The sequence below is a fragment of the Platalea leucorodia genome (genome assembly GCF_965183815.1).
Source record: "Platalea leucorodia genome assembly, chromosome: 5".
NCBI lineage: Eukaryota > Metazoa > Chordata > Aves > Pelecaniformes > Threskiornithidae > Platalea > Platalea leucorodia.
Window position 1 is genome coordinate 39,503,321 of NC_138827.1, and position 25,405 is coordinate 39,528,725.

The window sequence follows — 25,405 nt, forward strand, 5'->3', positions numbered from 1 at the left end:
ACATGCTTGCACAGAATTTGGGCTGTGACAAAAGACCTCTATAATAGTGATAATTTCTAAAGGGTATGTAACGTTATTTGTAATCATAAAAAAACCATTTCCTGGAACTCTGTAATTTCAGCAGCAAATCCTGTATATTTGCATGTCTTTTAAGGCCCAGACATGTTGATCTTCTGTTTAACGTATTCTATGTTAACGTAACATTTGGGTAAGGGTGCAAGCATGTTTGCCATAATGGTTCTGGTTCTTCACAGAAAGAAATTATCTAAAACATACCGCTTCTGGCTCCAGTTTGAAAGGCTTTCTGATTAATGCAACATTTTATTAATGTTGGGATACTTGTCTGAAGTAGAAACTAGAGTGTAAAAACCCTATGTTCTTGTTGATTACACATAGCTATCTCAAATTAAGTAGAGGACTAATAAAACATTGTTTTATAGAATTAATACCAAACCACAATGTGTTTTACAGAAATGTTGGGTGGAAGGGACCCCCTCGAGATAACCTAGTTCAGTGGTCTCCAAACCTTTTTTGTCATGCACCCCATCAGTAAAAAATTTTAAGCATGCACCCCCAAGACGTGTATATTTATTCATTTATAAATTATATACATGTTCTACTGTACTAATATATTATGTACATTATAAAAACCACACAAAAATAGAGATTAAAAATATTTTAAATAGTGTTTATTTAATTTTGCTTAGTTATGTTTATTTTGTTTTGCAATAAAAAAAAATGGTTTGTATTAAATATTTTCTTCCCACACTCCACTTTGGAGACCACTGATCTAGTTGAACCTCGCCTCAAAACTCTCTCTTCCTATGGACAGCTCTGGTCTGTTGAGTTCCTGGGTCAAAGTTGGAAGTGAAGGTAACACTGCCAGTGTTAATGGTGAGGGTCTGCCACTGACCACCCAACTAAGTAAATGAAGTGGACAAGACTTTCTATAAATAACTGAATTTTCAGATAAAGGAAATAAATTGCATCTCAATTCATAAATGACAGCTAAAGCATGCCTAAAAATGGTAGCCTGGTCTTTCAGGTAAGAGCTAGTGCTAGTTCCAAAATACATAGTCTGCAATAAAATACTGCTCTGTATCTTCTACTTCTGCCGCTGCTGGAATGGTAGTATTTCATTCCATAGCAGAAAGACTGTGTATTGACAAATGCTGAGGTTGGGGTATCGCCCCTTGAAATGTCTAGGGAAGTCCCCTTACATGAGCCTTGCCTGGATGCATGCTCAAGTGTACGCTGTTTGGGAGATTTGAGTACTTGGCTAGGAAGGGGATTTGGGGTGGAAGATGGGTCATAATGTGAAGTGGTGCCGTTAGGATGCCTTGTTTCACATCCACATCAAAAGTGATTTAGGCCTGACTTCATTTGTAGTTTATACATCACGAATAGGTATTTGTCCTGCAATAAAATATTACAGTTCACATTCAGGACTTCCTACCTTGTTGTCATCTGGACATACTTTCTGACTGGGTTAACGCAAGCTCAAGATCTCTTGCTTTGGAAACAGGAGGTGATGGAGGGAAAGGCAAGAATTTATTCTCTGCATTTCATCCATTCTATATAACCGTACGTGCATTGCTAATGGTATGAACTGGTACTTTTGCCCCTTCAAAAACTAATTCCAGCTTCCATGACTCTATTGTCATGATGACTTAAAGCCACAATGTCAGTGTTGCTAACAACTAATCTGATAAACCTTTTATTTGCAACCTACAAGCCAGTTAAAAGAGGATAATGAGGTCCTACCTCCAGACAGAAGGCTGAGTTCAGAGGAAAGGGAGATGGCCTCCGAACATAAGTGAGCAACAAGCCTATAATGATTGTGTTTGCCCAAAGCTGTCACCGCACTCAAGCAAGCAGGAATACCACTTGTGCAGATACAGCCTGCAAACAAAAAGCTGCTTAAACAGACTAAGTATTGTTAGTTACCTAACAGTTAACATGTGTACTAAGTTCTGTTATGCCACTAAGTTACCTTGATCATTTGCGAAAACAGCTGCACTAATGTGTCATTTTTATACTTGTGTCTACACTAGTAGATTGTATCTATGTGTAAATGAAGTGTAAGATAGTTAAAAACTTTAAAAAGTTCCTCTGTCACTAATAAACGGAATATGTTAGATTTTTTACTATCAAGTACGAGTTGGCCAGGTCAGAGGCAGAGTCAGTGACATGCAGAGTTGTCCTCTTTTGCGTCTCAGAAAAACAGGGTTAGTTGAACTGACAAAAGATTAGCAGGCAGATGGCACATCATGGAGGGCAAAGCACGTTGTCAGAGCTCGTAAGACAACCTGCCCTGGGGCTGGTTTGGCTTGGCACCCATTAGAACAACAATTTAGAGCAGAACATGAGAAAATCAAAATATAAGGAAGACAAAAAAAAAAATTGTTGGCGTTCTCAATTTTTCTTATTCAAATGACATATATAGAAGATTCTAAGCTTTCTTCTGCAAAATGCTGGGAAAGATGGAGAAGGTATTTGCTTTGTACAAAGAGGTTTGCCACACATATGTAGACAGCGTGGTCCTGGAAGAAAGCATTCCTCAATAAAGGAGGAATTCTGCTGCTTCCTTGGCAAACAGGACAGCTAAGGTAGCGCAGGTGGAGATGCCCAGAAACGCTGAGCCAGGCTGTGCTGAAGGGGGTGCAGAAGGGCAGGCAGCAATTTCATCGTGCAAAAGCCACGCGGAACTGCTAGGTTCCCAGCTCTGATACTGGATCCATATCTAATATCTGAAGGTGACATAGCTAAACTCCACAGGCAAAAGGTTTGTATAATTTAGCAGCTTGACATAAAACCACCTAGGTAGTTAGTGATGTATAAACTAAAAATAGACTTAGTTCTATTCTTGTGAAAAAATTAGCTCTGCGGTTTGTACAAGAAATATGGCATAGCTTGGCCAAATACCTGCTTATAATAAGGCACATCACGGCTCCATCTTTGATCCTTCTTATATTCTAGATGGCCACTATCATTTTGTGAATGCTGCGTCTAACCCGTGGCTGGGCTTCCATCAACCTTTCTTTAGAGGTTAGTGGAAGCTTGTGGTCAACTCCAGGATTTTCAACCTTGGTTTTCCAGTTTTTCTTAGGGGATGTTTTCTACCAATTCATTCTGATTACTGGTTTATTAAGGAATTTGGTGACTTCTGTGATATAAACAACAACATTGGTTGCTTTTCTCCTGCCAAACTTTTTAAGTTATCTAACTGGGTCACTGGTTTACTGAAGTGCACTTCAGGGAAAATCCTGCTGCAGCTAGTCTGATACTGAGAAGCTGCAAAGGCTTCTTCCCTACAAAAAGGGTTATTAGCACAAAGTCTGATGCATAAAAAATTAGCTATATGCTAATTCTAGGGTTGGCGGCATGAGTAATCTGAGCATGAACGGAAGGCTCAGGCTTGGTAGGCATGATTCATATAATCCTACTGGAGTCTGCAGAGGTTAGTGTCTTAACTGAATCATCAGCTTCTGATGTTGCTCCTTCTCTTCTTGCCCAAGCCCAGCACCTTTTTCCCCAGCAGCCTGATAAAGCTCCTGACCTTAAGTTGGTAGGGCTCACATTGAGACAGTGAGCAAGTATCATGAACAGCATGATTCAGCGTTGTCAGCTGATGTGGGTTGCTGATATTTGTGTTACTGGTAAGAGGAAGCTAGGCAGCTTTTTATAGCTACTTGAACATGTTATCTTTAGTAGTAAAAAATAAATTCAGGTAATGGTTGTGTGTCTTACATAAACTTTTAAATGCATGAAAACGCAGTAATGGGCAATTCTTTATAACATTGCTTTCTGCTGCTTAAGTTTTTTATTTGATTTTTAAAAAAAGAAAAATTTTGAACTGGTTAAAACCATTAATTCTGTCGCTGCCTTCAATGGGACTAGGATTCAACATCAGTGTCTATATTTGTAAGTCTGAATTTAGAACAAGTAGGAGAAAGCATTTGGTATGTTACAGACAAAAATTGTCTACAAGCTGTGTTCCACGCATAGTGAAAAATTATATATATTCCATCTGTATACATGGTTATCCAATTTGTGGGTTTTTTTAATAGCTCATTAAATTACATACCTTAGAGTTAACAGATGCATGGTGTCTTTGTACCAGCTTCTATTTGCACTGCTGGACAGAGCAAAAAAAAAATTTCTTGGAAGTTAAGTTCTAAACCTCCGAACTCGCCTGGACCAAGAAGAAATTTTGGTCTTTGTCAAATTCAAGTAAAATTTGGGAAAACCTTCCCCCCCAAAAAGGCAGGCAGTCGCACACAGGCCTACGTTATTAGCTGTGACTCTCATGCGGCCTCTACAAGTCTCGAACCTGCCTGTGCCCTCTTGTCTGAGAAGCAAGGAGTTTAGATCAAGGAGTAAAGGTGAGCAGGCTGTGCATCGAGTTGGATCAGGACTTGTCAGGATTTGACATGCAAGTTCCATTCTACTTTTCTAGGAGTCAGCAACTACTACGTCCAGATTTCATTATCTCCCAGAACTAATAATAGTAATCTATAATAATAATATAGTTACGCTTTTTCTTACAATTTTGGGTTACGTGAACCATTCTGATTCTAAATTACCCTTTACCCTGCATATCAGTAGGTTAATACAAGATAGGTGCTGACTTATCCCAGCATCCGTGGCCTCATAGGTGACCGTGACTCCTTGCCTTGTGCCCGTAGCAATTTATAACTAACGGACAGGCATGAGATTGTTCAGCCTCTAATGCCAGCCTTGGCTGACTGAGATCTCAGTACTAAATTAACTCGGTTGGAAGACAGTTAGTAACGATGATCCTACCTCCTCTTCTAGGGCATCTCTCTATTAGAATAAGTTAAATTTTTAAAATTATAAATTTTGGTACTGGAGCTCAAAATTTTTATCTTTTTAAGAAATATTCATAGCGATAGCATGTAATAACTAAAATTGTAATACATTTACGGAACCACCTCTAAGTGGGTAACAGTGAAGCAGCGGGGAAAGAATGTAGAGTCTTGAAAAATGCCGAATTGCAGCCACACACCGCTACGCTTCCCTTCGCCCGCAAGCCAGGCAGGTAAGGGCGGTCGGAGCGGGCGCAGCAGCCGCCTGCGAGGGCCTCGGCCCGGGACGGGCGGCGGGGCTGCCCCGCGCCCCCCAGCCCCGGGGCTGGCAGTGACATTGCGAGCGGGCTGTGGTGCCTTCGGCAGCTCTGCCGGAGCGCGCCGCTGCCCGCCCCGCTCCCCCGCTCCGCGGGCGGCTCCCCCGTATTTCACTCCCCAACATTCGGGGGGAAGAGCCCTCCGCGGCCTAGCGAGCCCGGGCCGCCGCGGGGGCACGGCCGGGGCCGCGGCAGCCGGGCGGGGCGGGCGGCGCGGCGCTGTGCCCGGCGGCGGCGAGGGCCGCGGGGGGCCGCGGGGCGGGCGCGCCGCCGCCGCCGCTCCCGGTGCCTCCGCTCGGGCGGCTCCTGGCGGCGGCGGCGCTCCGAGCCCCTCCCGGCCGGCGGGGACGGCGGCGGCGGCGGGGCCCGATGGCGAGACCCGGGGCTGCGTGCCCGCCGCCCGCCCGCCGGGTGATGGTGGCCGCCCGGGCGCTGCTCTTCTGGGCGCTGGTGTACAGCTACTGCGGGGTGTGCGCCTGCATCGCCGGGCTGCGGCTGCTCTGGAGCATCGGCCGGCGGCCGGGCGAGACCTTCCGCTGGGTGGTGCGGGAGAACCCCCCCGCCTGCCTCAACGACCCCTCCCTGGGCACCCACTGCTACGTCCGGATCAAGGTGAGGGTGAGGGCGAGGGCGGGCGGAGCGGGCCCCGCTGTGCGCACACGCACCCCTGCCCGCCCGCCCGTGCCTGCCTGCCCGCCCCTGCCGCCGCTGCCCCCGGGGAGCCGTGCCGTGGCCGGGCGGGCTCGCTGCGGGGCCGCAGGCCGGGCCCGGCCCGCCTGCCCCGGGAGGAAGCGGCGCCCGGCCGGCAGGGCGCAGGGGCTGGCTGGGCGGGAGAGGCGGTCGCCGGCCGCGGGGCGCTCGCAGCCCGGGCGCGGGTGGGTGCCCCGCCGCTCCCCGCGCCCTCCCCTCTCTCATTTACGGTTCGCCCGGTTGCACCTGGGAGCTCCTTTCGTGCACCAGGGTCGCAGGGAAAACGTAGAGTAAAAAGATAAGTCCCGTCTCTAAGGTTTGTACGCTTAAAGCTGCCAGTCCTTGATACTCGTCTCAGATGCCTACCTGTGATTTGCTCCTCCACCAAATGCTCCAAGTGAAGTTGTGTTGGCTTGGTTTCTTTTGTAGTTACAGGTGAGCAAAGAATGCACTGCAAATTTTGTCAAGTGTTATTTGTAATAAAAGGAGCACACAGATCTCAGTTCTGAGGGATCTGTGCAGACGATTTTGTGCCAAGCAGTACTAATATAAATTATTGAGCCTCCTAGTTTCTTATGATTTGCTTGGGGTTTTTTTCCTATCATTAGGAGGCATGTGCATGCTTTTTTACTCATATGCCACGTTCTTTTTTCCTATGGCACCAAGCGGTAGATGAAGGTTGCTGGGGAAGCGAGGGGTGTGACAGCAAGAAAAGAGCATTTGGGGGGAAATCAAATTGCTGTCAGTACGACAGTCTATCGCTCGGTTCAGGAAATATGAAACCCGCTTGCCGTTGGGGAACAGCAGGCTAATGGGTTACTTTCCAAAGGCATGTATCCTACGGATCTCTACAGGTTTCAAGAAAACAAAGAAAAAAGTGTGTTTCAGAAAAGATGGCAACATCCTATGTCTGTTTTGGGGGGTGGAAAAAAGGGGGCAGAAAGAAACAACTGAAAAGGTAGAGGATGGGCTTAGTTCGGGGCATGTGACATTGAAACTGCTGCTGTACAAGTGGGGATTGAATGTGTATGGATAAAGGGGATGTGCTTAAAGGCAACAAATAGATTAAAATGAAAATGTTGAAAGTAAATCCCTAGAGGACACTAACTGAAAGAAGCAGGGTGGAGGAGGGCTTACCCACTACTCACTAAATTGAGAAGAGAAACTGTGGAAGGAAACTGAGAAACTTCTACTTTTTTAAATATAAAAGGACCAAAGGCAGAGTGACATGGAAAATGGTGAAGATGATGTAATGGCCCTAAGATTTACTAGGAAGAGATCATTAAATACTTAGAAATGCATAGATGCTTTTACCTCTAGGGACTTTAACTTCATTGGCAAAGAAGAAGCATCAGTGTAATTTTGGGCAGAACTGAGCAAAAAGTCCCTATTATATTCATAGTGAGTATAAAACCCCTAGATGTTCCCTTTTCAGGCCCCTTTCAAGAATCAAGACGTAAGGTAATGGTTTTGTAGCTCGTTAGTGACTTAGCAGTGCCAAGGTAGCTCAGAGAATTTGAAGCATCTCTGGCAAGAAAAACTTTTTCTATGCATTTGCGGTCCTTGGCATGATATAAGCTCTTGATGTACACCAAAGGCACGGAGGTTTTCTTCCCTCTTTAAAATAGCAGAGACAGTGCAGGCTCTGATATTTGTTCAGGAGCTGTACAACCTTTCTTCCTGCAGTTTCCTTCACATGACTTCTAAACAGCATGTTGTATTTTGTGAGCTAACTCTTTCCCGACTTCTGTATCCGCTTCTGTGCCAGAATTCAGTAAACCCTCTAGGTCATAATTTCAGCTTATTTAAGTTCTACTGGATTTGACCTTGAGTTAGCGTAAGCTTGTGTACATCCATTCATTTCAATGGCATTTCAGTGTTCAGCCTCTGCGCTGCTAACAATAAGTAACTTGCCTGGTGGTAATTCTCATAATACCCATTTTCTTAAAAGGTGCATCAGAAATAGTGACTATAGGTAGGGCAGAAAGATTATAACATTAAGGCTTTCTTTTCTGAAGTGAGTCTGAAACCTTGAACAGTAAAAATAAGCAAAACCCACTTGCTTTCTAGTTACTTAATTTTGATTGCTTTTGGTTCTTAAGAATCCATGCAGTCCTTTATTGTGCCAAAACGCAATGTGATAGTTTTAAATAGTTACGTGATCTTACAAACTAACTGCAAGATTGAAAGCGCATTTGAAGTATACCGTGTCTTAAAGTAAAGTACACAACTGGTGTCCGCGTGAAAGCAAGGTGCTAGCTGTGACAATAATCTGCATTTCCTAGTCACCGTGCCAGGCGGTGCTCTGTCAGAAAGGTTAGCATGCTCACGGCTGAACTAGCACATAGTCAACATAGCCTGACGCATATTAAAGATGGTCCTCGCTGGAAGAAGCTGTGGCAGCTGTGGTGGGATACTCGGCATTGCCAGGGTGTAGCAGATACCCGATCTCAGAATCGCAGAAGACTTCAGCTTCAAAAACTGACAATTTCCTATTTTTTTTTTCAGGCGCAATACATTGTTTCTTAGAATATTGTCTGAAACCGTATTTATTCTCAAATCCCAGTATAACAGTTCTATGCAGCAATAAAAACACGCTTCTCTTTCTCTCATTTTAGGATTCGGGGTTAAGATTCCACTATGTGGCTGCTGGAGAAAGGGGTAAACCACTCATGCTGCTGCTTCATGGCTTTCCAGAATTCTGGTAAAACTCCCTATGTGCTTTTCTTGTATAAAAGAGGCTGCTTAAGATACCTGAGAGTGATCGGCTCAGCTTAAGTATCCCTAGTGTGATCCATTTTGTGTATCTATGAGTTCTAACTAATGGCACCAAGTTTTAGCAGGGAACAAACCATTGAAACATTTTTTAACTGCAGCATCCACAAAAAATTTCTGCAGGCTGATGCAAACCAACCATCTTTTTTGTATTGTCAATCCATTTTTCCCCAAGTATGTACACTTTTCTTCAAACTTTGGGAAGGAACTGCTCATTTTTAATGAATTTCCTGTTTGGATAACATTTGTACTAATATGGCTAAACTTACGAATTATAGCAGAGGGTGTTAAAATGAGGATTCATTATATGTTAAGTCCAATATGGATTGCTGCATTTATTAAAAATACTATATGTTGATTTTTAACTGGAGGAGGGGAAAGAAGAACTATGAGTTCTATAGGCTATTGTGCAGCCTAATTTCAGAATGCTACTCAGGGAGAAAGGTTCTATTTTTAGTTCATCATAAGATGAATGATGAATCAAACCCAATCCTAAAGGTTTGTTTATGACAATGAAAAGCAGTCATGTGTCTCATGATTTAACCAAATTGCTCAGGCTGTCATTGCCAGGCTTAACTAGTGAAGCATGGCTTACAGAACTTGCACCAAAAAAACAATAAGGGTATAGTGGAAGTGGTGATGCCAGTAATTCAGCAAGTTAAATGATCCTTTTCCTTTCTAAACTCAGATATGGAGCTAGGCTCCACTGTTGGAACTGTGATCTTTCAAGCTGGACTCGGGTCATGCCATGATAAATTGACCCAGGTAAAACAGCGGTCAGTTCTCTTCCCTTAGCAATTTCCTATAGATACTAACAGCCTTGAGGATGGTGGTAGAAAGTCATATTTATGTTATGATAAATTTTCAAAGAAGTAGGTTGTTCTAATAATAAATTGCTATCTAAAAGGATTAAAACTGTAAACTTTGATTAAAAAGACAGTTAGGTGGGGGGGGTTGCATATTCTATGCAAACATGCATACCTTGCATAATGCATATTCTAACACAATAAGAGAGCTGAGACTATGGCTGATTTCCCCTACAGTGGGAATAGTAACAGAAAATTTAGCATTTTATATACATATTCTACTGAGATCTGGTACATTATTTTCAGGAAGCAGAAAGCCATTCTTAGAGTTCAGAATGGTGAGTCATGCTTTAAGTGACAGTTAATATATTGTATTATCTGACCACTCAAAAGGAATGAATGAGAAACCGTTATGTAGGTCACTGGGACCACCAGTAGCATAGTTTATATAACTGTTTTTAAAAAGAAGACTACATGCTAATAGTCTGTAAAATAGTTACGCTACCGATGCTGATGTTGGTTTGTTAATTCAATCAGTGAAGATTTTTTTATGCAAGAATAGAGATTGTTCTAAGAGCACAAGATAAAATAGTCACAATTTAAGAGATACTTAAAGCAGCATCAAATTTGTATCATTTGGCCAGCAAAAAAACCCCGCCAAAACGGATATGATTCACAGGTACAATTCTCAATTGTAACAAATCCTCTGCCTTCAAATGTCTCAAGGTTATAAGTAGGACAACTCTAACCAGACAATACTGACCTTAGTGAGTGATTGAGACTGTCTGAAGATGAAAGACCACTTAAGAATATAATGCACCAGAGCCATTAAGTGCTTTAGATGCATAAGAACTTGAAAATTAATACTAATGTTGTGGAAAAACAATAATAAAATATTTGAAATTGGGCATAATGTGTTGAGACAGCTGGGTACCTATAAGACTTGTGTGTGAGCTGCTAAATTTTGTACAAGCTGCCTTTCAGAAATAATGTGATCAGAAAGTCACAAAATAGTTTCAACCTTAGGAACATGAAAGCATGCACCAACATTTCCAAATTCTGCTCACAAAGCAATTGTCCAATAGTTACAGTTCATATGTGGTAAAAGGATTTCTTTAAATATAAAACCTGCCCATTTGGTAGGTCAGACGTTTGGTGATTGATGGACTGTTGTGAAAACAGAAGATGAGGGTAGCAAGTAGACATTTTCTGGAACCAAAAAAATTAGTTTATTTATTTATTTATGGGCCTGATCGTTTCTTCTTACTGAAGTATATAGGATAGCTACAACAGTTACCATGGCAAATTCAGCTTCCAAATCATTGTATAATGCCTTTAAAAATTTCATGCCTGGAGATCTGAGCTAAATTTTGTATTTGCATTACATGGCACTGAAATGAAAAGGTTCTGACTGTTCTGTTTATATGAATACAAATTTCTATAATTAATGAGTGTTACTGTAATATTACTTATGTTCAAAATCCCTAATAGGCTGGAGGCAAAGCTGAAGTGGAAGAGCCAATGGTCTGATTTAGACACTGTTTGAATTAAGGTAGAATTCTGTGCATCACGCTTACGATAGCTGATGATCCAAATCTCATATATCATTTCTCTGAGATTGTTGAAACAAGAGCAGAAGTAAAAGCTAGATCCTGGCACTGAGGGATGCAGCCATTATTATATATGCCTAGAAGGATCATGTTTTTCTTCTATCTTTCTATTGCAGTATAAGATAAGGCCATGTCTGTCTTGGTACTGGCTATTCTGAACTTTATTTGGTTTGAATAACAGTTGAAGGGCAGGTAGTTCTTGCAGGATGAGACCTTTTCTTGTTACTTTTGCTTCATAACACACATCTAGTCACTACATACTATTACAGAATGAGGAATAGTCCAGGCCTTTGCCTGAGTTCTTAATTTTGTATGTCTTTTAATGTGTGTAATGTTACCACTCTTTTCCATAGAAACACAAGCAATGAAATACTTTATGTAGTACCAACGCATTGAGAGATTGTTCTGGAGCAATTCTGGTAGTATAGTGACACAGATGAAAGTGTACATAATATAAATCATATAAACTTCACCAAGTTCATTTGTTATTCATTGTATTTCTTTCTTTGGTTTATTTAGCGTATGAATTATCTGACATTCCTTTTCTGAAAAGAAAAAAAAAACATGCCTTGAGGCATGTTTCCCTACTCCATCAAAATGTGTGTGTGAGCAAGCCAGGGAGAAGAGAAAGCTTTTCAGACCTTACTTTTTTGATGATACTACGGCTCCAAGGATAAAACAGAATAGTCATCTGTGTGCTCTGGTTTATGCCTGCTTCCTTAGTAGCAAAGGGACCATGCCAGACTCCAGGAACTGTTGAAACACGCAGGCTCTGGCCATGCCTCCTTTCTGGCAGCTGCACTTCCTTACTGGAGAACTCAAGAAGGGAGCACAAAACGACTATAGCCACAAAGGACCATCAGCTTACCGCAGAAAGAAAAAAAGAATCTCATTGTAAACAAAGCCATGCTAATTTACCCTCAACTATATGGGAGAAAAAGCATTGAGTGCATTTTGGTATCATACTGCTTGACCTTATAACTCCAACTTTTTTTTCCCCTTTGTTAGGTATTCTTGGCGCCATCAATTGCGGGAATTTAAAAGTGAATATCGAGTGGTGGCCCTGGATTTGAGAGGTTATGGAGAAACAGATGCTCCTTCTCACAAAGAAAATTACAAGTTAGATTGCCTGATAACAGATATAAAGGATATTTTGGAATCTCTAGGTGCGTTAGTAGAAAACAAACTACTCAGCTCATAGATTACTTGATTTTGCAGGAAAAAAAAACATAAAGAGCTAGCATTGATTTTTTTTTTTTTAAACTGCATTCTCTTTAGTATATACACATTACAGATATGCATAGATATAAATCTAAGGATACTCGTATTTTTTTGACTATTATCAATGAAAAAGGTTTGTTTTCTAATTATGATGTGTATGTCAGTATAAACAATATGTAAAGATGATTCTCTATCGTGAGTTTAAAAAAAAAATCTTCCCTATGTGCTGTGAAATCTAGCAGTACAAACCTATGGTCTTTTTCCCTCAGAAGGTCTTCACTTACTCCTACCCATTGCACTTAGTCAATAATGTTCTGAATTAAGAGTCTAATAGCACTTGCAGACCAAAGAATTTAAATCAGGTGACATTTTTATTGCACAAACAAGATAGAATAAATATTGTGGGCTTTTTAAAGATGATGACAGTACATCTGCTGTATTAAAAAAAAAAAAAATCCCAAAGTGCTACTCCTGCACAGTAGTTAGTTCTCAAGAGCTGAATCACTCTGTCTTATACAACAGTAAGAAGAACAGAAGGGAGAACAAGGGACACATTGCTCCCTGTGGAAAATACACGGTGTAACGGTCTAGAGCCTGAAGCGAGTCTGCAAAATTTGCCCTTCCAGTTCAGTTTGAAGCATAACTGTTCTGGCAATAAATTGTAGCACCTAGTGAAGGGTATTTCCCTTCCATACCAATAGCAAGACAAGGGATTAGACGGTCATTTTCTGAATCATTTTAATTCCCTGGATACTCTATGAATAGTGAAACAACTTACTGCATTTCACATGAAGAAATAGTGAAGCAGTGATTCCAGTTCTAAGGTTTGAATTCAGAATTTGCTTTGCTTTCGATGTTTGAATATTGTCAAAAGATTGGGCAGGCAGTCCCCACACTGTGTTTACATTTTCCAACCTTTGCTCATTGTGTTAATCTCCATGGTAATGCCATGATTATGCTTGAGGAGTGCTCTTATCATAATTCAATTTCACAGGGATTTAAAATTTTTTGGAAAAGTATTTCTGAGGCTTGTTATCTTTGTTTGTTCTAACCCCAAGTTAAATTCTTTTGGAGAACTTGATTATATCAAAAGTGCTCCAGAAGATTTGTATTCAAGAGGGGTTATAAGGTGCTTTGACAACTGTGTTCAGATTTATGTCAGAATTCTAAACAGTTTGGCTTTTATACATTTCATTTGTTGTGTATGTATGTGCTCAGTACCACAGTCCTCAATGAGGAGGGTGATGGTATCTGACAGTATAGCATGTATTCCAGTAGTGGTTAAAGGAGGAATGGTTAGGCTTTCAAAAACACAGTCATGATTTTTCTCCCCCCTTTTATTGCTGTTAAATTACCATTTTTATTGATGGAAGAATAAGTACATGAATGCTGAGAACTTTAAAAATTGCCATCAGAACAGCATATGGAGAAAAGCTACAGGCCTACTAAGTATATAAACCTGTGTATTTATGTGCGTGTATATATATATGCGCTATATATATATATAAGGCTATTAAGTATAACACCCACTTTTTGCGTAATGATGATGTTCAGTGCTTAGATAACCTCCCATATTCAGAAATTCATAAGAATTAGTTTTGTTCAGGAGGGGCTCAGGAGATTGCTCAGTCTTTCTGTCTGCAGTTTCAAACTCCAAACTCCCTGAACATGACAAATGTACATGCATTATAAAGACTGCAAGTTGAATTGTATATCTGACCCTACATTGGCCAAGATCTGAACGGGGTGACCATTTGGGTACTGAGTGACGTTAGTTTGACATTGAGGTAGTATAGTTTAAGTGTAATTGAAGTCCAATTAAATAATTCTAATTATTTGTTGATTTTTTTAACTATAATAGTGCACTATTTTTTCTGGCCATTAGTAATGGAAGCAGTGCAGTATTAAGTAGTTACATTAATAAATGTGCTGGACCACCTGTTTTGCCCAATAATGATTTTATTGTATGTGATAATTTGTGTGGATACAAATTCCACTGAAATAAAAGCACAAATCTGTGTTTCTGTGGTAGGATACAACAAGTGTGTGTTGATTGGCCATGACTGGGGAGGAATGATCGCTTGGTTAGTGGCTATATGTTACCCTGAAATGGTGACTAAGCTGATTGTGGTTAACTTCCCTCATCCCTCTGTGTTTACAGGTGAGTTTTATAGCAGTCTTTGTTAATCCAGAGTATCTGCGTTTTCATTAAAATCATGTTTGCTTTGAGGTTGCTAAAGAAGAACCAGCTACTTGCCCCTTTAGATGTTCAGTAGATAAGTTGCCAGTACTCAGTGCCTCTCACAATCTGGACTGTACTTTATGAAGCAGTAAGGTATCAGGTATTTGACTGTTGGAAATAATTTATTGTAGGAAGCGGCAGTGCTTGCAACCAAACTTACTCGTGTTTTTCTTAATCCTTGAAGGTCCACAAACATAATTTTCATATACGTGAATCTGTTTTATACCACTTTGGCAGAATAAAATTCCGTGAACAGGGGTGTATATTGCATTACACCTAGGTTAAGGCCTCACTGCGTTATTAAATCTGCATAAAACAGCCTTTGTATGGATGTGAATCAGACATTAGAATTTAATCCCGATTTAGGTGACAAGCGACAATTTATGATCTTGTACAATATTCATTGGAATAAGACAGCCTTTCCGGGCTACTTACTAGAGGCTCAGGAATGTACTAGTAGTGAGCTGAAACAACGATTTAGGTGCATTAGCAAAATTTGTTGTGTGACAGGCTTTGAGCTTGTCTACGACCCAGAATTACAAAACATTTCATAGGGATTAGATCAACATTCCGTAATTAAAGCAAAAGTAGTATCTCACTAATTTTAATTTCTTCAATTGCTGACCTTACCGTATTTCCATTAAAAAAGTCACCCCATTTCCCCAGAAATAGTTGAGAATATTCAGTGCCGCTTTAATTTTCATTTCAGTTGAACGTAAATCTGACCTTACACCACCGTGGAATCAGAAACATTCACACATGTTGTTTTCACAGTGTTCTTGGGTACCTTTCTAAGATATTAAAGAACATTTTGCCAGGTAGTTAAGCCTCACTTACCCAAGGAAAGGTCTGTTCACCACCACCTGAGCAAGCCGGAGCTTTTTGCAGTATTTTCACCGAGAGCAGGAGCCAGGCTGTATAGAAGACAAATACATTTTATTATAGTATTTCTTAGTATTTGTTTGCATATTTGTTAAAGTACACAATCTGTTCTGTAGCTTGATAAAGTCTCCCTGGATCTACTTTGTTCTATTGTGGATTAAATGAAAATACAGTTTATAAATTGTGCAGAAAAGTAAAGTGAGCAGTGTTGATGATGGTCCATTATGGAAAAATATAATGGGTGATGCAGTTTAAGAATGTATAAGATATGAAAGCTTAGAAGATAGCTGACACTTCAGTTTACTATGTTTTAAAACCCATTTTTATTCACTGTCAGAATTAATATTTCAGATATTATCTCCTATGTTGGGAGTGCAATTTTGTCTTCCTGAATTTGCATCTGTAAAGGACAGGTTCTAGTCTTCCTAGTACCTGCATACATTCTGTGGTTGCTTTGAGAAAGTTAGATATTTGAATGTCAGTGTTGGCTCTTGCAACTCATTGGAGACAAAAAATTACAATTTAAAAAAAAAAAAAAAAGACAATGCAAATTTGGCTATATTGTTTTCTTTTGTTATATATGCTCCAATGTCAGCAAGAAGTGACACTATGTAATCTTGATTACGGCTCTTGAAATTGCCAAGAAGACAACTGTTAGAAAAATTCTATACTTTCGTAAACAGGATTGATGCTGTCTTTAGAAAGTAAGTGGATTATCATCTACAGATTTCTGTGCATCGCATCTTTGATGAGAGAAATACTTAAAGACTTGTATTTATGTCTCTTATTTCACAGCTGAAAAAATGCTTTGGGCTAGCTACACAAATAGATCTCTAAGTGAAAACCTATCATGCGATTAAACTCTGCAGTGTCACTGCCCTCACCTAATCTTTGGCAGGCTTCTGGTTTGCTGACTGTTTCTATTAACACATTAAAAAAGTATGTTTTAATGGCCACATCATATACTTACTCCTGAAACAATAATCATCTTTTGTCACATAGCATGCTCTAATGTAATATTTTTAAAACATTCCTTTAAGTTTAAAAAATAGTAATATTGACAGTAATTTTGTTTGAGTCATCAGTTTTCATTTTTAATTCATGGGCATTTTTGTTTCAGAATACATTCTACGACATCCATCACAATTGATTAAATCTGGTTACTACTTCTTTTTCCAAATGCCATGGTTTCCTGAATTCATGTTTACAGTAAATGATTTCAAGGTGAGCAAAATGAGTGCTCTTGTTTATATATTTAACTGTGAGTGATGGAGGAATTGCCACCTATGTTGATCCCTTCTGATGTAGTTATAATTACTAGAAAAAATACAGAGCTTTCTGATTTTTCTTCTCAAGCTTTATATATTTTTATAAAGTAGGATAGAAGAACATAGACTCTCTGAGATTAACTCTTGCTTTTGCATTTCTGGGAGGCATTCAGGTACATACTTTTAACCTCCAGCACTACAGTGCGTTACTCCACCTAGAGAGTCAGCTGGTTTCACTTGTGCCCATGCCAGTGGGACACATTTGGTGCCTGGGGAACTCCTGCTGACTTCTCTGAAGCTCCTGTGTGCGGTGGGACATCCTCTTATCCCTCAGCGCCTGCTACAGGGCAGGCAGCCTGGGAGTCTGGGCATCACATTCAGCCAGATGATTAATTCTGCCTGAGCAACCAACAAGGCCAACACCTCGTATAACCTTAAAAAATAAGTACAAGCACATAGAAAGGGCAAAAGCCGCTGCAGGCGTGCATCCTACATGCGTACAGCCCAGTGCAGAGCCCCCAGTGCTGCGCGCACACAGGGCAGAGCAAGCAGAGGAGGTCCTGGATCACCCTCCCTCCCGCCCGCCCTGTCAGCTGCTGGGGTCCATCCCAAAGGAAAGGATGTGCCTGCGCTTGCCTTTGCCTGTCACAGGTGGCAGGTCAGGGTGCAGAACTGAGTAACTTGGTAATGCTGGTATTTGCCCGTACTTGATTATTCTGAAGTAAGTTATATCAGAAATAAGTTTACTGTGTGCTTTACACACAGGTCTCTAAAAAAAGCATTTAAACCATTCACTATACTCTAAACAATGTATAAATAGATTTTAGAAAGACGTGTCCTGTTGAAGGAGAGAAATCACATTTTCTAGCTATCTCATGTGGTGGCTTTATATTCTTCCTTTTATAGGTTCTGAAAAATTTATTTACCAGCCAGGCCACTGGAATTGGAAGGAAAGGCTGCAGATTAACAGCAGAGGATATTGAAGCTTATCTCTATGTCTTTTCACAACCCGGAGCATTAACTGGACCCATTAATCATTACAGAAATATTTTCAGGTGAGTAGAATATTCTGAAACACGGTAAAATATTCTAGAGACCCCTGGAGGCCAAAAGTGTTATTGCATCTTCTGCCGCTGAAAGAGAGGGAAAAAACGCAAATCTGTTTCTAAAAGTCTCAACAGGTAACAAATGCATTCAGTGTCAAGCAGTGGGATGCAAAGCGAATTGTATGAGGTGTTCACACAAAACAGCGACACAACCAGAGTGCAGATATGGAAAATCTTTGTTTCAAAATCTAATAAAGAAAAGACCCTTCCTCATTCCAGAACCCGTGGCAATCACAAAAATCCATCTCTAAATACTACTTACAAAATTAACATCAATTTATTGTTTGCATTACAGTTCATATTATCTAATAATAAGCTCTATAAAGCTTATTATTATTATTAGATAATACTACTAGATAATATGGCATCCAAGTAAGTTACCTTCACTTGTAACTTTACAAAACCATATCTGACTTTAATTTTATTGTGTTTGGGCTGTTTTTTTGTTTTTGTTTTTGGTTTTTTTTTTTTAAAAAGGTGGGATAGGTTTTTTTGTAACTAAGCCTAAAACTAACCCTAACTTGGTTTTTTTTGTTCCTGCATTGGTCTCATCGGACTCACTGGCAACAGTAAGCACGTATAGGAGGGAGCATGTATAGACTAAAACTGAGAGACAGTATCATAATAGGAAATATTTTTGCAAGCTTAATATTTAGTTTATTTTCTCCAGCAGTTTTCTAATGGTTTTAACTTTCCTGGAAGGAGTTGGGTTTCCGTAGAGACTGATGCCCCCTTTTTATCTACCAAAAACTTAACAGGGCTAGAAGGTCTTTAACTCTATGTATGCTCTACTTATGACTTGTAGCCCTAACTTGAAGGACTATACCCAGAAGGGTGGGATTGAACTTTTTTTTTCTTTACTGCTTCCAGTCTTCAACAGTGCTAAATCTCCTGCATGCTTCTCTAACACAAGACCACCTTCCCAGTATTCTGTAAAAATTACAATTCTTTTCCTTCCCTAAACTCAGACAGGTGATTTTTGAAGTGGATTAACTTTTCGTTTTCCCCGGTCCAAATTTAGTGCCACCTTCACTGCTCTTTCTGTGCCTTCTATGCTGTCGCTGTCAGGAGAGCAGTCAGCAGAGAAATACTGGGAGGAAAACAGGGATCTGAGCTAGGTGCTGTCTTGTACAGGCTAAGAGACGAAACTGGAATGAGAAAGTAGAGAGATGGCGTATTTTCTTCTAAACAAGGTAACACCAAGCACAGACACCAATGGGGAATAAACGAGATGGCTGTGCTGGTAACAGTATACTTATTTAAAGCTCTGCAGAGAGTGGTGATGACATCAGCTGGGATGACCAAGGGCAGCGGGGAGCTGTGCGGCTGCACGGCGGCTCCCTGCCCCTGCAACTGCACTGCAGGAGCCCCCAGGGTAGGGCTAATGAGGAGCTGGAGAGGCATGAGCGCCCTGAGCCTCACTCATTAACATTTGCCACGGCACCTCACATCAGTGAGTGTGCACATTAACCAGATGCTTCTCTGACAATAACAGTGAAATATCTGTGATAGCTGAATTGCTGTGGGATTCAGATGAGATGAATGTAGGAGTTGCCTGTGTTCAAACTATTTTTTCAGGCCTTTTTAGGCTCAAAAAAAGCCTAGTATCAGTTATGAATCAGAAAGTATCTTCACAGCTATTAAGAAGTCCTCTGTGTGTGTGTGTACGTGTGCGTTTGTGCATTGTTTGCTTTCTTTTTCTAATGAAAGTACACCTGTACTGAATTCAGAGAATATTATTGTAGGTGCTACCATCAGCCACAATGCAGCAGGCCTTTGGGCTGGAAGGAGAAGGTTGGTCTTCAGCTCATTCAGTTCTTGCCACCAATTCTGATGGTCGCACCTTATGGGATGTGACTCATTAAATATTAAAACTGGATTGAAATTTTCACTTCCTCTCATATAAGCCATTGAGCAGCACTTAGATGCTAATGACTTGTATTCACCATAACTCCCAGTGGGCTGGCACTGGTGACCCATGTGTTAAAGGTTTCCCACTCATTACTATCTGCCCGGAGTTTCATTCTTCAGAGCTTAATTTTTTCTGCAAAGTTATTTCCAAAAAGATGGTTGAAATCACCTACTTCCATGCAGCACCAACTCATCCTTGTATAAATAACATGGCAGTCATTCCCTTCACTATACTTTAGATACAAACACTTTTGGAATAAAAATCATAAAGCTTTTTGTATCATGCTTGGTTGAGAGATGGGTAAGCAGTTGAAGCTTGAATTTCTTCTGGTTTGCCGTTTTTTGGAAAATGGGATTACTTCTCTTATAGCAGTTAAGAAGTACTTCAGGATTTGTTTACAGAAAAACTGCTGGTCAACTAACAGTGCTGTATGAAGGTCTGAGTCTGTTTTTCAAACACCTAAACTTCACGAGTGGAACTTCCCTTTCTAAAAGTGAAATCTGTGTGTTAATCCTTGTTAAAGGAGATTTCTAGAAACTTCAGGCATGATATAATTTGCCATATTCCAGACTGAAAAGAAATATAGCATAGCTCATAGGCAATGAAAAATGACAGGTTGTTTATCTATGCAGTGTGTGTAAAAAGCCCGGTAGAGCTTTCCTAAGTGAGGCTACAAATCTTGTATGGCACTTAGCCATAAAAGAATATTAGTAAACCCTACAGTAGTGAAAAAATACACATATAAATGGTGAAGAGATCCAGGATACAGGATTTAAAATGTAAAGAGATTAGTCTAAATGCACTGAATCAGATCATCAGATTATCAATTTTTAAAACTGATACTATGAATAAGCCATGGTTCAGTGGGTTAGGTCAGTTTGTTTGAAAAATGAGATTTTAAATTCACTGCTACAAAAGCCATTTTAAGAATTTTCCTAATTCATCCATCAAAATGAAATTAAATTATTATTTAAAGCAACCTTTTATTAATATTTCTTGACATTATGTATAAGTAGAAAGGAGGAATGTCTTCAAAGTCTCAATTTCTTTGTCTTATCTTAAGCTAATGCATGCCATCTTCTTTGTCTTTCCCTTTTTACAGAGCATAGTCTCTTAACTAACTCCTAAGTTTCAACCTAGCACTTAGGTTTGTAATAAAAGTTTTGTTCAGAAAATCTTTTTTATACATTACTGGTTTAAAATAATCATGTTTGAGCATTAGTATAGTAAAGATTTGTATCTGATCAGATGGAATCTGTTTTGAATTGTCACAGCTAGTCTGTTAAAATATGTGGCTATGATTAAGCAATTCAAGCATAAATTAGATAATTTTTTCAGCATCTCTGAAATAGATGAGCTGGAATAACTTCTGGTGGGTTAATACGGTTTATGTTGAAACAGTCTTTCATTTCTAGCTACCTGCATCGTTCCTAATGTCTACCTGTAATGGGAGGAAATATTTATAAAATATTCCATTTAAAATAATTGTATTAAGAAAAAACAATAAGTTTGTACTGAAAGTTTAAATAGGCCATTGTGGTGTTATAATTTTTATTAACATTTTACTTTCTAAGGGCTTTTCTTCAAATTATCAATAAAATGTCTTATAATGTATTTATCTTTAAACGCTTTCAAATCTGCCAAAGCTCTGGGTTGTGATGTTGCAGTTTTAAAGGGATTATGACTCCATGAAAGGCAAATTTTTAAGGAACAGTTTTCTTTCACTGCATACAGATGTAGATACCTACACCTCCGAGGCCTTCAAAAACAGACTGTAGCGCTTTGTAAAGGGAGCTCTGATGCACTTGGAATGTTAGCATGAATTTCACAGATGAGTGAATGTAATACTGATTTCAGTTCAGTACTTCAGACATCAATGTTCTATAGAATATCTTTTCCTACAGACATTTTTTTTCTTAGCTGTACTACATGATATTTAATTTTGAGTAGGTCTGAAACATGCTAGCTGGTATTTTCCGTATTGTCCAAAAACGGCAGCCTGCCATTTCCCAGACAACCATTTTTTGGCAAGGCAGTTTGGCTACTCGGGTAGGTAGATGCCTTGAACACTGTGGTCTAAATGTGATTCAAAGCATCATATTTCATCAAAACCTACTTGCAGTAAGTAATGCACATTCAGAAGTTTGCCTTAGCATTCATCAACCAAGGGAAAGCCACTGATCTACAAAATTCTGGCCATGTTGTTCCACAGTCCCTTTTACAGAGATCATGGGGCTCCTGAGCTGTGCACCATGCCGAAGCATCATTCATGTTCCAAAAATAAGACCTCTGTTGCAATCAACTGCTGATTACAGACACGTTACAGGAAAAGTATCTTCTAACAATTTTACCAGCCGTAAAAACAATTTCTGTGACTTTGAGTCACAGAAGCGTTTCCTTGGTATTGCAGAAGATACCTTGGAACCTAGAAAGCTTGCAATGAGATTCACTGTGTTGATTTCAGAAGCTAAGTTGACTGAAATCTGTCTTGGTGGTTTTTGTAAAAAAAAAAAAGACCTAACTAAGTGTGTTTTATTTTTAAAGCTGCCTACCTCTGCAGCACCATGAAGTCGTCATGCCAACCCTGCTGTTATGGGGAGAAAGAGATGCTTTTATGGAAGTTGAGATGGCAGAAATTACACGGATTTATGTTAAAAATCATTTCAGATTAACGATTTTGTCTGAAGCCAGTCATTGGCTCCAGCAGGATCAACCTGACATAGTGAACAAGTTGATATGGACCTTTCTAAAGGAAGAGACAACAAGAAAAAGAGAATGACTGTACATGTTTTAAGGGGTCTACATAAAAGCTCTTCAGATTTAAAAACTAATTGTTATCAGGGCCGTATTTCCAGCCTGCCTTCTATTTTGAGCTCTGTTAGAGAAGTGTTTTCGATGTACTGTACATTTGGACACCAACGTTACTGCTAAAAGAAGAAGTGAGTATGAGAATATATGATACCAACATTGGTTTTACCTGTATACTTGTATTTTGCACATAAAAACACCTGCCTTAAGATATATATGTATTTGTACAGAAAGAAAATCATGGAAAGTTGCTTGATTTTGTTTTCTCCCTTGCTTTACAGTTTTAATGTGTGGTGCCTTTTACAGATTTATAATGAAACAACAGAGTGGTGCCATACTGAAGGAAGTGATGAGTTTTCATTCTAGATTCAACTGATTTTTTTTAATGTATTTTACCATTAAACAGTAACTAACTCTTTTTATTATCTATATTTTAGCATACTGAATGATTGAAAAAGTTCTGGGCACATTTCTAGTCTTCAAGTGAATAATGATCTTGTTGTATTGTTGAATGCAGCTGCTTTGTGCCATGTGTTTTTCTTTCTTGACTAGAAAATGGGAAACCTGTACACTCAACATGTCTGAACAAGAAGAATGGAAAATTAAGATATAACATGTATCAAATCCACCTCTGTCGAATAAAATGCAACTTACACTACTCCCTTTATCGGACTTCCTATGGGGAGATTTCTTACTGAAGCTAAGAACTGGGTTTGAATAGCTGAAGTGTCTGTCCACTGCACAGCCTTCCTCATGCTACGATGGTTGTAGTTTCTTGGAAATAATGCCTCATTGTTGGCATTACCCTTCCTATGTTAGCAACTACTGTTCTTGTCTCCAAGAACTGCTGCCAAGTTCCTGTGTTTATAGGAGGAAGAGACAGAGTGATTATGGAAACAGAGGGTAGAATTAACTTGCATGCGATGGCAGGGGAGCGTAACAGTGGATGCTAACTACAAAGAAAAAAGCAGCACAAAACCTCAGTCCCCAGAAGAGGTGAGTCACCTGCCTACACGATTTCCCAAGGCTCCCTCTCTGCCTGCAGAGCAAGTGCGATGCCCTGGGAACAGGCGAGGACCAACAAGGGCCCATCAGAGGAGGCACTGGAGCCAGGTGGGCCTGAACCAACTGTCCACCCCAGGAGACGACAGCTGACAATTCCCGGGGAGTCTGAACAAGTGCCACGCTGCCGCACGGGTCGTCTCTTTCGAGCCACAGTCTCCCGCACAGGTACTTGGCACGGCCCCTGCCGACATCTCGCTCGACGTAATCCTCGCAAGAGAGTGGACCGAGGGGTGCCGACGGCCAAGTACTAGCTCGTGGCTGGCAACCTGCTTCCTTTCATGCAGTTCGCAAAACCTGAGGAAGAGTCCCCTCGGTACGGTGATAGTGGTACTCATCTTGCCTTTTCCATCCGTGGCTGGTGCCTGCCTTTCAAGGGTATTTTCCCCCCGAATATCTTCAGCATTTATCGACCGAAATGGTTACGTGCTGCTTTTACTTAAACTGTAAGGCTGGAAAGGCAGTGCCTTGCCTCAGAAGGGTGCTGTAAGGCGACTTTTACTATCTAGGCAGCAGAGGGCTCCCTCCCGGCGCCAACCGAGGCTGGGGGGCGGGGCGGGAAGGCCCCTCCCACCGGCCCCGCCCCCGCGGGGAGAGGGCGGGGCCAGGCGGAGCGCCGCCGGTCCTCATTGGCGGAGGCCACTGCTGGCCATGCCCCCCGCGGGGGAGCGGGGAGGGAGCGGGGAAGGCGCGGCGGCCGGCGCGGCGGGGCTCCCGCGGCTGCTTGCGAGCCGGTCCCTCGGCCGCCGGCGGGGCTGGCGCTGGCGGGAAGGAAGGCGCCGCCCGCGGCGACGAGCGCTGTCGCTGTTGTTTTCGTGAATACGGCGGCCCGCCCCGTCGGCGTCGTCGCTAAGGGACCGTCTGTCAATCCCCGCCCCGCGTCCCTGCGGGCGCGGAGCGGAGCGGCCGGCGGCACATGGCGCGCTGCGGAGGCGGCGGCGGCGCGCCGAAGGGCCCCGGCCCGGCGGCGGTGGAGCGGCAGCAGCTGAAGGAGGCGCTGGCCGAGCAGCTCCGGCAGGACCTCGGCAGGTAGGCGGGGGGGCGGCAGCCGGGCGGGGCGGGGGGGGGACGCGGCGAGGAGACGGCGGTAACGGTGCGCTCCCGCAGGCTGCTGGCGGAGGGGACGCGCTCCGACGTGACCATCCGCGTGGGCGACGCGCTGCTGCGGGCGCACCGGGCGGTGCTGCTGGCGCGGGCGCCGCGGCTCTTCGCCGGGCTGGGCGGGGGGCGGCCGCCCCGGGCGGCGCTGCGGCTGGACGGCGTGGGGCCCGCCGAGTTCCGGCGCTTCCTGCGGTGAGTGCGCGGCGGGGGCGGCCCTCGGGCTGACGGGGGGCGGCCCCGCTTCGCGGCTACCCCTGCGGTGTCCCTCCTCTTCTTTTTTCCCCAGTGTTAACACCTGTCCTAAAGCTTTCCCGTTCAAAGCGGTGCCTTCACAGCCTTCCCGCGGCGTTCGCGGAGGACTTTCCTGTACCTTCCCCATCTTCCTCTGCCTTCGTCCCTCCGCTGGCCGCGCGTGGGTATACTTGCCGCCGTAGCGTGGTTCTGTGTGGTACGTAAAGGCTTTGTAACAGAACAAGAGAAAAAGCAGCAAAAATCCTGAATCTGTCCTTTAAAATTGTCTGTGCCTACTAGTATCCTCGTTGGCGAGGTTACCTAATGAAAAACAGCAAAGAAAAGCCACTCCAGTGTTGCGTTAAAAAAAAAAAAATAGTTACGGATTTGGAAACCTAGGAGGACTTCATTAAGTTAGATGAAGATGCGTCAAGTTAGAAACTGCGTGGTCATCACCGAAGCCCTGATAACCCGTGCCCTAGGCCAAACAAAGCACAGCTTCCCCCCGCAACCTGGGACCCCACAGCGAGCATCAGTGCCGCGTG

General features: G+C 41.8%; 2 protein-coding genes across 2 annotated transcripts in view; both read left to right on the forward strand.

The window, feature by feature from the left end:
* Positions 1-5,515: 5,515 nt before the first annotated feature.
* On the forward strand, positions 5,516-22,437 carry EPHX4 (epoxide hydrolase 4; the record flags this gene model as incomplete). The annotated part of the gene is made up of 7 exons (XM_082311399.1): positions 5,516-5,758; positions 8,455-8,540; positions 12,036-12,193; positions 14,281-14,409; positions 16,493-16,596; positions 17,547-17,695; positions 22,203-22,437. 7 exons carry the CDS (start codon positions 5,516-5,518, stop codon positions 22,435-22,437), a joined length of 1,104 nt encoding a protein of 367 aa, XP_082167525.1.
* Positions 22,438-24,444: 2,007 nt separating this feature from the next.
* BTBD8 (BTB domain containing 8) overlaps positions 24,445-25,405 on the forward strand; it is a gene marked incomplete at its 5' end in the record, with an annotated part of 38,667 nt that continues 37,706 nt past the window's right edge. Inside the window, 2 exons of the mRNA XM_082314593.1 lie at positions 24,445-24,557; positions 24,636-24,821. Coding sequence (XP_082170719.1) covers positions 24,445-24,557; positions 24,636-24,821 — 299 coding nt within the window. The remainder of the gene's footprint in view (positions 24,558-24,635; positions 24,822-25,405) is intronic.